Source organism: Lepus europaeus, chromosome 3 (assembly GCF_033115175.1).
Source record: "Lepus europaeus isolate LE1 chromosome 3, mLepTim1.pri, whole genome shotgun sequence".
Lineage (NCBI taxonomy): Eukaryota > Metazoa > Chordata > Mammalia > Lagomorpha > Leporidae > Lepus > Lepus europaeus.
This window is the reverse complement of record NC_084829.1, coordinates 37,257,208-37,270,985: the sequence shown is the minus strand read 5'-3', so window position 1 is coordinate 37,270,985 and position 13,778 is coordinate 37,257,208. Positions and strand designations below refer to the sequence as shown.

Sequence of the window (13,778 nt, the reverse complement as noted above, 5' to 3'; positions counted from 1 at the left end):
CTGCGCCAATCTGAAGCCAGGAGCCAGGAGCCTCTTCTGGGTCTTCCACGTGGGTGCAGGGGCCCAAGGACTTGGGCCATCTTCTACTGGATCAGAAGTGGAGGAGCTGGGACTCAAACCGGCGCCCATATGGGATGCTGGCACTGCAGGCGGCGGCTTTACCCGCTACGCCACAGCGCTGGCCCCTCAAGCAGGATCTTAAGCTCCAGGCCAGATGCCCACGCCTGCTGTGCCATTTTACATCAGGGACTTGAGTGACTGCAGATTTGGGTATCTGCAGGGAATCGTGCCCCCCCCCCCCCAGGCACACCAAGGGAGGACTGTATTTTGTGTAAATCCAGTCTCACATCCTCCAACAGCCCTCTGAGGTGTGGCTCCGTGGTCCTTCCCACTTATGAGAGGGAACTGGGACACGGTGGGAGTCGCAGCGTGAGAGGCCCGCAGGCTCGGCCCCAGACTCTGCTCTGGTAACCGCTTGGCTTCGCTGGTTTCCACGGAAAACCCTGTGATCAGCCTTCAAAGCTGGAGCCGGCGGCTTTTAGAACTTTCTGGAGACACGCTGCTCTCGGAGGGACTGCTGGAAGCCGTGGCTCCCTCCCCCAGAAAATGCAGACGCGTCCACAGAGACGTTTGCGTTCCATTGCTGGGTGGCACAAATCCACTGAAAGCGCAGGTTAGGAGCTGCAAACCCTGACCCGAATTTAGCAGTGGGCCTGCCCTACCTGGCCCTCCCCTGGACACGGAAGTGGAGGAGGCTGCGGGGGGAGGCCCTGGGGTGAGACATCAGCGCTGAGATCTGGCCCCCCACCCAGGGCTGTCCCTGCAGGATGGGAGTCCCGCGCTTTCCTGGGGCCCTGAGCAGAGGGGGTGGGGGCAGGGACTCTTCCTGGCTTCTGTTCAGTTGGAAATTGTGCGTGTGAATGCGTCTGTGAGAATCGGCTTCCGGCTTCCGACAGGGTCCCCGGGAGAGAGCCTTCTGCTCCGGTGGTGGGGCTGGAGAGATGGAGTGAGGAGATGTCTGCCCACATTCCGGGGGAAGGTTGAGGAGACCCACAGGGGCCGGTGCAGCACCAGGGACCGGTATCCACGCTGTGGTGGGCAGGTGCAGGCGGAGCTGCCGCGTAGAGGGAGCAGCCCTTTCAGAACTGTGGTCCCCAGGCTGGCCCTAGCTTCCCTCGCCTCCCATTACCCATCTGTCCAACACAACTGGAAACCACCAGCACGGGCACCAGGAAATGCTGTTGAAAGGGACGCATCACCCGGTGTGGAGAGGGGTGCAGATTGGCGCTGGGGAGGTGGGGGGCTCAGACCCCCTGCAGTCCCCATGGCGCCCCCCATCCCCGAGTCGGGAGGCCCCTGTCTTCACTGAGATGTGCCCTCCCCTGGCCTCCTAGCTGGATGCGGGGCAGTAGGGTTCTGCTCGCCTGATCCCGCTTCCCAGCGCCAGCCCTGCCGGGGTCCCGCGGCCCACCTGCCACGCAGCCCAGTTTTTGTCTGCACGGAACCTCTGGGAGCTGCTTAATTCCCTCGCCAGCGGCGTCTCCAGCCTGCCACCCCTCTGAGGGTCTCATTGCAGCTGACGATATTTGTGATTAATGCTACTTAATTGATATTCAGGGGGCTTAGTCACAGAGGTCTCAGGAGCCCTGGGGAACATCGTCTGTGTTCTGTCAGAAGCGGTTTCCACTGGGCCACTTTGCCAGGGGCAAGAAGCAGCCTCGCAGGGGGTGACCAACCGGCGTCCCAGGCTCCCTCCTCTTCTGTGCCCGTCCCAGCCTCTAGGGCCAGGGAGGCCCCCATCACCTCCCTGGTCGTCCACCTTCTCCGATGCTCCTCGGGGCTCCCCCGGGCTCCCTGGGCTTTTGTTCATCGAAGCCTGAACAAGGTGCGGCACACACCTGCAGCCCCGCCCCCGGAGCGTTTGCAGAGAGGTGCAGCTCAGATGGGAAGCGGGGGCAGCCCCTCCAGGGAGCTGGCTGGGCTCCGGGCTGTGGATGGTGAGGGGTTAACACCCCCTTGCCTCTCCTCACTCTAAGCAGGATCTCCCCATGCGTGGTTCCCACTGCTGGGTGCTGAGCCTCATCTCACCAAGTCCCTCGCGGCTTGAAAACTCTAATTCTGCGTGGAACGAAACACAGTGGCCAAGTTGATGATGATTATTATTTTTTACATCAGTTCAGTTGTGTCCCTGCCGTCATTAATGGGGCTATAAATGGGACCTGACAGGGACCTGTGGCTCCCTGGATTTGAAAAATCCCAGTGTTAGCATTTCTCTCCCTTTGTTATTAGTCGGAGTAATGAAGGCCATAAAACATCTGCGGCCAGTGCCCAGTGCCGAGGGAGAGGGTTTCACGGCTGTCTGTGATGGGCCTGTGTTAATTACCTCTGCCCAGCCCGGCCCAGGCCTGGGAGATCCTGGGGGGGGGGGGGCCCTCAGAGCCCCTCGCCGCCCTGTTTCCAGGGGAACTCCATTTTCTCCTCGGCAGAGCCGGTCTCCAGGGAATTCCCCTCTGTGGCAGCCGTCAGTGCCATGTGAAAGGCAGCGCTGTCATCCTAGTGCTAGGAGTGGGGCAGGGGGAGCCGCAGCGGGAAGGAGGGGCTGGAATCCTGCCGGGGTGTGTGTGTGTGTGTGTGTGTGTGCTGGAATCCTGTGGGGGGGGCTAGAATCCTGCAGGCTGGGGGGGCTGGAATCCTGCGGGGGGGGGGGGTGGTGGTGGTGCTGAAATCTTGCAGGCTGGGGGGGCTAGAATCCTGCAGGCTGGAGGGGTGCTGGAATCCTGCGGGGGGGGGGGTGCTGGAATCCTGTGGGGGGGCTAGAATCCTGCAGGCTGGGGGGGCTGGAATCCTGGGGGTGTGCTGGAATCCTGTGGGGGGGGCTAGAATCCTGCAGGCTGGAGGGGTGCTGGAATCCTGCAGGCTGGGGGGGCTGGAATCCTGCGGGGGGGGGGTGCTGGAATCCTGGGGGGGGCTAGAATCCTGCAGGCTGGAGGGGAGCTGGAATCCTGCAGGCTGGGGGGGCTGGAATCCTGCGGGGGGGTGCTGGAATCCTGTGGGGGGGGCTAGAATCCTGCAGGCTGGAGGGGTGCTGGAATCCTGCGGGGGGGGGTGTGCTGGAATCCTGTGGGAGGGGGCTAGAATCCTGCAGGCTTGGGGGGGGGCTGGAATCCTGCAGGGGGGGGCTGGAATCCTGCAGGCTGCGGGGGGAGGGTGTGCTGGAATCCTGTGGGGGGGGGGCTGGAATCCTGCAGGCTGGGGGGGGGGCTGGAATCCTGCAGGTTGGGGAGGGGGCTGGAATCCTGCGGCGGGGGGAGTTGGAGGGGAAGGCAGTGGGAGGCAGGACTGTTTCCCACCTTCACCTGGGGCAGTTGGCAGCAAGGCCGTCAGGAGACATTTTCCTTTTGTCTGAAGACAGGCGGCATTAAGAATCAGAGCACAGAGAGTGCAGGAACTCTTTTGGAGTGAGAGCGATAACTTGTTTTGTTTTTAAGATTTATTTATTTGAGAGGCAGAGTTACAGAGAGAGAGGGAGAGAGAGAGAGAAAGATTTTCCATCCACTGGTTCACTCCCCAGATGACTGCATGGCCAGCGCTGTGCCAATCCGAAGCCAGGAGTTTCTTCTGGGTCTCCCACATGGATACAAGGGCTCAAGCACTTGGGCCATCTTCTGCTGCTTTTCCCAGGTCACAGCAGAGAGCTGGATTTGGAAGTGGAGCAGCCGGGACTTGAACCGGCGCCCATATGGGATGCTGGCGCCACAGGTGGAGGCTTAGCCTACTGTGCCACAGCGCTGGCCCCAAAGGTGATATCTTGTTAAGATTGCTATTGAGTTACCGAGTCTTATTCGACTAGCGGTTCCTCCCAGTGCTCGCAGCAGCCCTTCTAGACATGAGCGTGAATTGAACCGCATCTGCATTTGGTTTTCGTGGAACCTGATGACACCTCACACTTAGATAAAGTCAAAATGTAACGGGCTTTGGGCTTTGGCGTTAGAGGTTCCGAGGACTAGAGCCTAGCTCTGCCTGGCTGTGTGTCCTCCAGCAAGTCACTTGGCCTCTCTGATCCACCCTGAGTGCCCTCCCTTGTAAGGACACAGGTTTTTGTGTTGAATGAGGTGACTTTGATCCACTTCCTCTAGCGTTCAGCAGAGGCTGTGTTCGCAGCCAGCCCCTCTGTGCATTAGAACCACCTGGGGCAGCTGCGCAGGGGCAGGCATTTGGTTAATGGCCAAGACTCCAGCTGGGTCACCCCTGGGGTTCAATTCCTAGCTCAAGGCTCCTAAATTCCAATCCCTGGGAGGCAGCAGGTGCACGGCTCAAGTAGTTGGGTCTCTGCCACCTACGTGGGAGACCTGGATTGAGTTCCCAGCCCCCGGCATGGGCCCAGGCCAGTGTTTATGGGAACCTATGAGTGGGAGCTCTGTTTGAATCTCTCTGCGTCTTAACTAATAATAAAGTAAAGAAATAAAAAAGCACAGTTGTTCAGGCTCCACGCACAGATTTAGGTTTAATTGGCCCCTCTGCTTCCTATCAGATTTCCTGCTAATGCACCCTGGAAGGCAGTGAACGACGGCTCCAGTACTTGGGTACCTGCGACCCACGTGGGAAACCTGAGCGGAGCTTCCGGCTCCTGGCTTCAGCCTGGCCCAGTCCTGGCTGTTGCAAGCATTTGGGGAGTGAGCCAGTGGATGGAAGGTCTCTCTCTGTCTCTCCCTTTCTCTCTGTGTCACTCTGCCTTTCAAGTAGATAAAAATAAATAAACTTTACAAATCATTTGTTAAAGGGTATATGTATATACCCTTTATAACTTTATTTTCATTTTATTTGAAAGCCACAGAGAGATAGATGCAGACACAGAGAGATCTCCCAACTGAAGATCTCCTGGCTGAAGCTGGGGCTAGAAACTCCATCCAAGTCTTCCATGTAGGTGACAGGGACCCTCCCGGGGTGCACATTAACGAATGGTGCTTAACACCTGCTCCAAGGATATATATATATATCCGAAAAGCAGAGCTACAGAGAGGCAGAGGCAGAGAGAGAGAGAGAGGTCTTCCATCCGCTGGTTCACTCCCCAAATGGCCTCAATTGCTGGAGCTGTGCCAATGCGAAACCAGGAGCCAGGAGCCAGGAGCTTCTTCCGGGTCTCCCACATGGGTGCAGGGGCCCAAGGACTTGGGCTATCTTCTACTGCTTTCCCAGGCCATAGCAGAGAGCTGGATCAGAAGTGGAGCAGCTGGGACTCGAACCGGCGCCCATATGGGATGCTGGCACTGCAGGTGGCGGCTTTATCTGATACAGCATAGCACCAGATCCCTCAAGGGTATATTTTTAAAAAGGTAAAACCATGGCTCCATAGAAACATAAAACAAACACATAGTAAAGATGTACTTACCTTGCTAATTAATGAGGAAACAAGTGAGATATTCCAACCAGCTCAAATAATTCAAACGACACACAGATACAGGCAATCAAGGGTGCTGAAATAAATTTACAAACAGATGCACAGTTGGTCAATCCCCACAGGGCAATAACCCATTGCTTTCCACACTACAGAATCCATTAGTAGTTCCATGTGCAAAAGAGTGGTTTGCATCTCTCTGTGCTCCATACATTTTACCGAGTTGTAAAGTAGTTCAAAGATAATGACAGGTATAGGCGCTCGTGGAGTCAGGCACCTGGACCGATATGTTGAGCGGAGCCCCTGGTAACCTGCTTGCTTGTCCATTTCAATGTTCTTCCTGTTTTCCAGGGATTCTCGCAGGCAGTCGGGGTGAGGACCCTGTCATCTGCCTGCAGCTCTGTTATCTCATTCATCCTCCTGCATTTATTTAAGAAGGAGAGGTCTCAAAGAATGAACCTCAAAAGTGCATGGAAAAGCATATTATGAAAAACCTATGCATGGACTTAATTTTTACATCAAAATAAGTGTATTTTTAAATTCATTTTTCCATGAACTTTAAAAAAAAGATTTATTTATTTGAAAGGCAGAGTTACACAGAGAGGCAGAGACTGAGAGAAAGGGAGAGATTTTCCATTTGCTGGGTGATTCCCCAAATGGTCACAACGGCTGGGGCTGGGCCAGGCCGAAGCCAGGAGCTGAGAGTTCAATCAGGTCTCCTACATGGGTACAGGGGCCCAAGTATTTGGGACATCTTGTCCTGCTTTCCCAGGCACAGTAGCAGGGAGTTGGATTGGAGGTGGAGCAGCCGGGACTCAAACCGGTGCCCATATGGGATGCCAGCATTGCAGGCGGTGGCTTTAACCCACTGCGCCACTGCAGGCCCCCTCCATGAATTTTTTAAAGTTGCCTCATCCACACACCGGGTTCTAGTCCCGGTCGGGGCGCCGGATTCTGTCCTGGTTGCCCCTCTTCCAGGCCAGCTCTCTGCTATGGCCCGGGAGTGCAGTGGAGGATGACCCAGGTCCTTGGGCCCTGCACCCGCATGGGAGACCAGGAGAAGCACCTGGCTCCTGGCTTCGGATCAGCGCGGTGCGCCGGCCGTGGCTGCCATTGGAGGGTTGAACCAAAGGCAAAGGAAGACCTTTCTCTCTGTCTCTCTCTCTCACTGTCCACTCTGCCTGTCAAAAAATAAAAACAAAACAACAACAACAACAAAAAAAAAAGTTGCCACACCCAAGGCTAAGACTTGAATACTGCAGTGTGGGGCGCCGGCATTGCAAGTGCTGCTTCACCCGCTGTGCCACACCAGCCTCCTGTCCTGTTTAGTTTTGTAGCTCGGTACCAGGCACAGCGCTTGGCATGCCCTAAATGCTTAAAACCTGCTGACTTGGAGACCGAATTGAGCCGATGCCACCTCTGGGGAGTGCGTAGGACAGAGCGACTCTGAAAGGCTCTGATCAGATCACACAGGTAGCACGTGAGGAAGTGGCACAGGCCCTTTGATGCATTTCCTCACCCAACCGATCCTGTCAACGTGCCTGGGTTCCCCGCTGTGCCACAGCCACTGGCAGCAGCGAGCAGAGTAGCAGGCGTCTCGCTGTTACCCACATTGCAACACGGCTTAGCGGGCACCAAGCAGCTACTGACCATGTGACCCTTTTTTTGAAAAAAAAAAAAAAAATTTATTTATTTGAAAGGTAAAGTTACAGACAGGCAGAGGCAAAGAGAGTTCTTCCGTCTGCTCACTGGTTCACTCTCCAAATGGCCGCAACGGCTGGAGCTGCACTGATCTGAAGCCATAAGCCAGGAGCTTCTTCCTGGTCTCCCATGCAGGTGCAGGAGCCCAAGGACTCGGGCCATCTTCCACTGCTTTCCCAGGCCATAGCAGAGAGCTGGATCAGAAGTGGAGCAGCTGAGACTTGAACCGGCGCCCATATGGGATGCTGGCACTGCAGGCAGTGGCTTTTACCCCTTATGCCACAGAGCCAGCCCCACTGTGTAACCTTTAATGAGCAGCTTAACTTCTCTGTGCTTGTCATTGCTTATCTGTAAAGTGGGGAAATCTACAAACGCATTGTGTAGTAGTGTGACCCGCTGTAGGTGCTCGGTAACCGTGAGCTGCCGTCATCCCTGGCTGTGAGCCTGGTGTGTGGGGGTCCCAAGCTTGGGAAGTGAGGGAGGGCTGGGTCCTGCTGCGTGAGCAGGCAAGGGCAGTTGCTGGGATGCTGGAGATGTGCGGGGGAAGGAGGGGCGGGGGTCCTGGGTGCGCAGGGAGGAGTTGGGAGCTGAGGCCTCGGGAGCTAGGAAGTGGCCTGTATAGACGCGCTCGGAGGCTGTGCCCGTCGTGGAGGTGGGACAGTGAGGAGGCCTGAGCCAGCCTGCAGCAGGAGGCGGGACTCAGCAGACAGGGCTGACTGGCACGAGGTGCCCTGATGAGGGGTGAGGGACAGAAGGCCCTTGGTGACCCCATGTGGCCTTGAGCAGAAAGTTCCCTGGCACCTTTCTTTCTTTCTTTTTTTTTTTTTTTAAATATTTATTTATTTGGGCTGGCACCGTGGCTCAACAGGCTAATCCTCAGCCTGCGGTGCTGGCACCCCGGGTTCTAGTCCCGGTCGGGGCACCGGAATCTATCCTGGTTGCCCCTCTTCCAGGCCAGCTCTCTGCTATGGCCTGGGAAGGCAGTGGAGGATGGCCCAGGTCCTTGGGCCCTGTGCCCGCATGGGAGACCAGGAGAAGCACCTCCCATCAGTGCGATGCGCCAGCCGCAGCGGCCATTGGAGGGTGAACCAACGGCAAAAAGGAAGATCTTTCTCTCTGTCTCTCTCTCTCACTATCCACTCTGCCTGTCCAAAATAAAAGAGAGATTTATTTATTTGAAAGGCAGTTACAGAGTTATAAAGAGGCAGAGGCAGAGAGAGAGAGAGAGAGAGAGAGAGAGAGAGGTCCTCCATCTATTGGTTCACTCCCCAAATGACCACACAGGCCAGAGCTGCACTGACCCGAAGCCAGGAGCCAGGAGCTTCTTCCAGGTCGCCCATGCAGTGCAGGGGTCCAAGGACTTGGGCCATCCTCCACTGCTTTCCCAGGCCATAGCAGAGAGCTGGATAGGAAGAGGAGCAGCCTGGATTCAAACAGGCGCCATATGGGATGCTGGCACTGCGGGTGCTGGCTTTACCTGCTACGCCACAGCCCTGGGACATTTCTAATCTGGTTCAGGGTAGCACGGGACCGCAGGCGAAGCCCTGGGTGACCCTGGTGCTGTGCTGGTGCTTTCCTGGACTGCAGAGAGCTGCAGGAAGACTGACCCTCAGGATGAATTTGTAATTTTGGCAATGACTCCTCCAGCCGAAACAAGCACGCTGGCTTACAGAGAGGGAGTCGCAATCCTCATGAGCTGTTTCTCACCTGCCTGTCTCTGCCTCGAGTCTCCGGGCCCCTCCCTTCCTTCACAGGGCACATGGAACAGAAACTGTGTGCTTTGTTTCTCACCGTGCTGAAGACCACATGACGCCGTGACCGTGTGGGCGTGCACCGCGCGGTGGTGTTAGGCGCCCCAGAACCTATTGAAGCAGGTTCACTCTTCCTCTTGCAACATTTAAGCTCTGCCCCTTCACACAGCACCAGCTCAGGAACCACCCTCGGTGACCTCGGCTCCCTTAGATGCTCACTGAGTGCAGTCACGCAGAATTTGTCCTTGGCGACCAGTTTGCTTCACCCGGCCTAGAACCCCCAAGGTTCGTCCATAGTGTAGCAGTGTCATAGGATTTCTTTCCTTTAAGGCTGAATAATTCCCCCACAGAGGTTTCACACTGGACCTTTCTTCTTATTTATTTGTTTGAAAGAGTTACAGAGGAGAGAGAGAGAGAGAGGGAAAGAGAGAGAGAGAGAGAGGGAGAGAGAATCGTTCATCCACTGGTTCACTCCCCAGATGGCCACAATGGCCGGGCTTGGCCAGCCCAAAGCCAGGAGCCAGGAGCTTCTTCTGGGTCTCCCACGCAGGTGCAGGGGCTGAAGCACGTGGGCCATCTTCCATTGCTTTCCCAGGCCTTTGTCAGGGAACTGGATTAAAAGTGAAGCAGCTGGGACAGGAACTGGCGCCCATATGGGATGGCGGTATCCAAGTGGTGGCTTTTCCTGCTATGCCACAGTGCTGGCCACTGTTTTATTTATTTCAAAAATTAGGAGAGGTAAGAGAGACAGAGAGTTCTCCTATCTACTGGTTCACTACCCAAATGCCTGCAACAATCAGGCCTGGGCCAGGCTGAAAGTAGGAGCCCGGAACTCCATCCTGGTCTCCCATATGGATAGCAGGGATCCAAGCACTTGAGCCATCGCCTGCTGCATCCCAGGGTGAGCATTAGCCCGAAGCTGGGATCAGAAATGGAGAAACCAGGGGGCCGGTGTTGTGGCTCAGCAGGTTAAGCAGCCTGCAACACCAGCATCCCATATGAGCACCGATTTGAGTTCCGGCTGCTCCACCTCTGATTCAGCTCCTCGCTAATGCTCCTGGGAGAAAGCAGCGGAAGCTGGCCCAAGTGCTTGGACCCCTGGCCATTGCAGCCATTTGGGGAGTAAACCAGCAGGTGGAAGATCGCTCTCTCTCTCCTCTCTTTCTCTTTCAATCTCTGTATTTCTCTCTATGTAACTCTGCCCTCCACTACGGGGTGTAGGCGTCCTGAGTGGCATCTTGGCTGCTGCGCCAGACGCCCACCCTGCCACACCTCTTTTCTGAGATATGCTCATGCCAAAACGTCCAGTGCACTGACAGATGTAAACGAGGACTGCTTGGGTGGAACGGCTGGGCTGGAACTCTGCCCGCACAGAGAGAGAACTCGGGGCCGGTGCATCGCAGTCTCGTCCAGTGGTTCTCAAACTGGGGTCCCCAAACCGGCAGCCTCCGCAGCACCTGGAGATGTTGTAAAATGCAGATTCTGAGGCCGCACTCTAAACCGCTGGCCAGGGGCGTCCGGGGGTGCGGCCTGCAGTCTGTCCAGTGACTCTGGTGCCCAGAGGTGGACAGTGACTTGCCTGCAGGCATCAGGGAGCTTAGAGGCATTCAGCTAATCAAGAGTCTGTTGCGCCCCAAATTCCAGAGTATCTGCTTCCAGGGAAGCCAAGGAAGTGACATCCCTGCCTTGTCACCTATGGCTGGGTGACAAGTTACCCCAGGACCCGGCGGCTCACGCTGCTGGGGCAGGAACCTGGGTGCGGTTCTGCTGGGTCCTCTGGCTCGGGATCTCCCCTGGGCTGCAGGGCAGGTGCCAGGCAAGGCCGCAGCCACCTCGAGGTTCAGCAGGGCAGGATTTGCTTCCCAGCTCACTCAGAGCTGTTGGCAGGACCCAGGCTCCTGTGGGCAGCTGAGTGACAGCCAGGATTCCTCGCTGGCTGCTGGCCTGAGCCTCCCTGGACTTCTTGCCCCGCCCTGTCCCCCCAGGGCAGCCCACAACCTGGCAGCCGGCCTTCAAGTGAGCAAGCAAGGCGGAGCAGGGCCCTGAGATGGAAGTCACGGTCGTTTAGAACCCAAGCTGGCAAGCGACGTCCTGGGACTTCCTGTGCAATACTCTGTTCATTAGCCGAATGTCCAGGTCCTGCCCACATTTGTGAGCAAAGCATGGCACCAGGGCACGAACTCCAGGTTGGGGGACTCCATCAGGAGGCCACCTCCCACCATCTCCATCCCTGCCCTTGTGTTTATGGTTGGGGCATCAAGTAAGTCAGAGAGGAGTGCTGGTCACAGGGTGGACGCGAGCTCAGTGCAGGCCCAGAGAAATCAGGGAGGTTTCCTGCAGGAGGCAGCATTCACAGTTGGCAGGGATGGGGAGGCCGATACAGGGCACAGCATCACAAAGGCAGTGAGGCAGGAAGTGGTGGAGGCACAGGTAGGCTGGAGCCGCGATGTGCCTGGTTCCCATCCTTAGGGCCAGGTGCTTCTGCCTTGCTTAGGGGCAGACGGGGGTCAGGAGCCCAGAGAGGCCCGGCTTCTGTAGCTGCAGGAGCTCCGAGCCTGGGGCTCGCCCCGCCCCCTGGCGCGGCCCCAAGTTCCACGCCCACCTTGTCCTGCAGTTTGGCCGCACCGAAGTCATCGACAACACGCTCAACCCTGACTTTGTACGCAAGTTCGTCGTGGATTACTTCTTCGAGGAGAAGCAGAACCTCCGCTTCGATCTGTGAGTGGATGGCGGCGCCCAGTGCTTGGGGCGGGGCAGGGCTGTGTCCGGGAAGGAGGGGGAGCCAGGGCTGGCCCCGGATAAAAGTGACAGCTGCAGAAGTCTCCCCCACGCTGACCAGGGCATGGTACAGCAGGTACCACATTTGTCTGCATTCAGTAGGGGGCGAAGTGTGAGCTCCTGGCCATGGGGAGTGTCCACTGGGGCGACTCCAGGCTCTACCTCTTCTGGTGTAACTGGGAGTCCCCACTCATCCTGTCCCCTGCCTGAGTACGTCCTGGGCAGAGGTCCCCTCCAGTCCCCCCTCGTGCAGAGGCAACAGGGCCATAGCACCCAAGGCATCTGTGTGTTCATCAGGAACATGGACAGAGCCCTCTTGTGATGTTCAAGTTCAGGGGTGAGCTGGGTTGGGCAAACAGGCCGGGGAGTTGTGTTGTCGTGTATAGGGGGTATGGCATGGTTAGAAAGTTCTGTGTCCCGGAGAAACTGGGCAGGGTGGGAAAAAGGGGGCTTGGCTCAGAGGGACTGAGGACAAACTACAGTGGAAGGAAAAGACTTTGGACGGAGCGGTGGGAGGAACAGAAGTTGGGGGGGATCAGCTACCCGCTGAAGAGAAGGGGCCTAGGGACGCTTCGGAGAGAAAGTGCAGGGGGCAGCCGGCTGGGAAGCGGGTGGGTGGCCCTAGGCAGGAGTCTTCTGGGCCCAGAAGGGCTGTTGGGCTGAGAAACAGACAGAGGGACTGCAGGGGAGGGGGCTGCAGGGGAGGGGCTGCAGGGGAGGGACTGCAGGGGAGGGGGCTGTAGGGGAGGGGCTGTAGGGGAGGGGGCTGTAGGGGAGGGGCTGCAGGGGAGGGGGTTGTAGGGGAGGGGCTGTAGGGGAGGGGCTGCAGGGGAGGGGGCTGTAGGGGAGGGGCTGCAGGGGAGGGGCTGCAGGGAGGGGGCTGCAGGGGAGTGGAGAAGCCCAGGTGCAGGGTCAGGCTGCCTGCTCACAGCTTTGGGGAAGGTGTCAATGCCTCCCCTCCTTGGGTGACCAGGCCCAGAGGCGGGCTGGGTGGACCTGGACAAGGCGAAACAGGGAGCAAAGGTCAGAGGCAAAGCCCTGAGCTCCTGGGGCGGGCCAGCTGTGGCCAGGAAGACGGAAAACTGGGAGTGAGGAGCCAGCCAGGGTGGCAGAGCCCATGTTTCTTGTCTTTCCGTTTGGAGCAAGGTTAGGCACAGCGAGGGGCACAGCCATCAGCGTCCACCCGTGATGCACGTGGCTAGCTGTTTACACCATGTGGCCACCGTCCACGTAGCGGATCGAGAGACAGGACGTGTCCAGCACCAGAGGCTCCCATTGTGCCCTCCAGCCGTGGCTCCGACAAAGATCCACTGAGCTGGAGCCTGTTGGTGGCGGGGGAGGGTGTGTGTGCACACACTTGTGTGCACCAAGACCCTGACTCAACTTGGGGACCTGGGCAGAGCGCCCCCAGCTGCCCTAACTGTGTCCCTGTGTTCCCTTGCAGATACGACGTTGACTCCAAGAGCCCCGACTTATCCAAACACGTGAGTTCCGACGGGGACTGCCCAGTGTTGCCGGGGAGTTTGTTGCACCGTTGTGTTTGGGGGTGGGCCTCAGGGCCCTTGGGCTTCTGGGGCGGGGGGATGGGACAGCCTGGATGGCTGTGAGCTTCGAGGGTGACACTGGTCTCCCTGTCCCCTGGATATACAGGATTTCCTGGGCCAGGCCTTCTGCACCCTCGGAGAGATTGTGGGGTCCCCGGGGAGCCGCCTGGAGAAGCCCCTCACGTAAGTGTAGAAGCTTCCCCAGTGACGGACACGCTCTTGCTCACCCTGCTGAGGGCCGGTCTGCAGAGGGAGGAGTGAGAACAGCCCCTGCCCACTAGGACGTCTAGCCCTGTGACCGTGGAGGGACGCAGGCTGAGTGCCCAGAGCCCCAGGTGCTCGGGAAGGCCTGAGACGCTGTCCAGTCCACTCCTGCTCCCAGCCTGTTGCTGAAGCGAGCGCTCGCCTGGGAGAGCAGGGCACTCACACGGCCCCGTCCTCCGCTTTTCCCCATTGTTTCCGCCTTGGCCCTGTGCGCTTTTGCCCTCCCCCGGCAGTCTGCATGTAGGACCCCCAGGAGCTTCGAGGGGAAGCTTTTCCTCTGAGCAGGCTCCGGGGTAAGGAATTCCAAGGCTTCTCATAGCGGAGCCTGAGGGTGACTTCAGGGCC

The 13,778-nt window shown here is 57.8% G+C and overlaps 1 protein-coding gene across 2 annotated transcripts in view; it reads left to right on the top strand.

Moving 5' to 3' along the window:
* Positions 1 to 13,778, top strand: part of CPNE5 (copine 5) — an 83,869-nt gene that overhangs the window by 23,472 nt on the left and 46,619 nt on the right. For both annotated transcript variants that reach the window (XM_062187472.1, XM_062187471.1), the window contains exons 4-6: positions 11,462 to 11,565; positions 13,070 to 13,109; positions 13,276 to 13,352. In XM_062187472.1, coding sequence (XP_062043456.1) covers positions 11,462 to 11,565; positions 13,070 to 13,109; positions 13,276 to 13,352 — 221 coding nt within the window. The remainder of the gene's footprint in view (positions 1 to 11,461; positions 11,566 to 13,069; positions 13,110 to 13,275; positions 13,353 to 13,778) is intronic.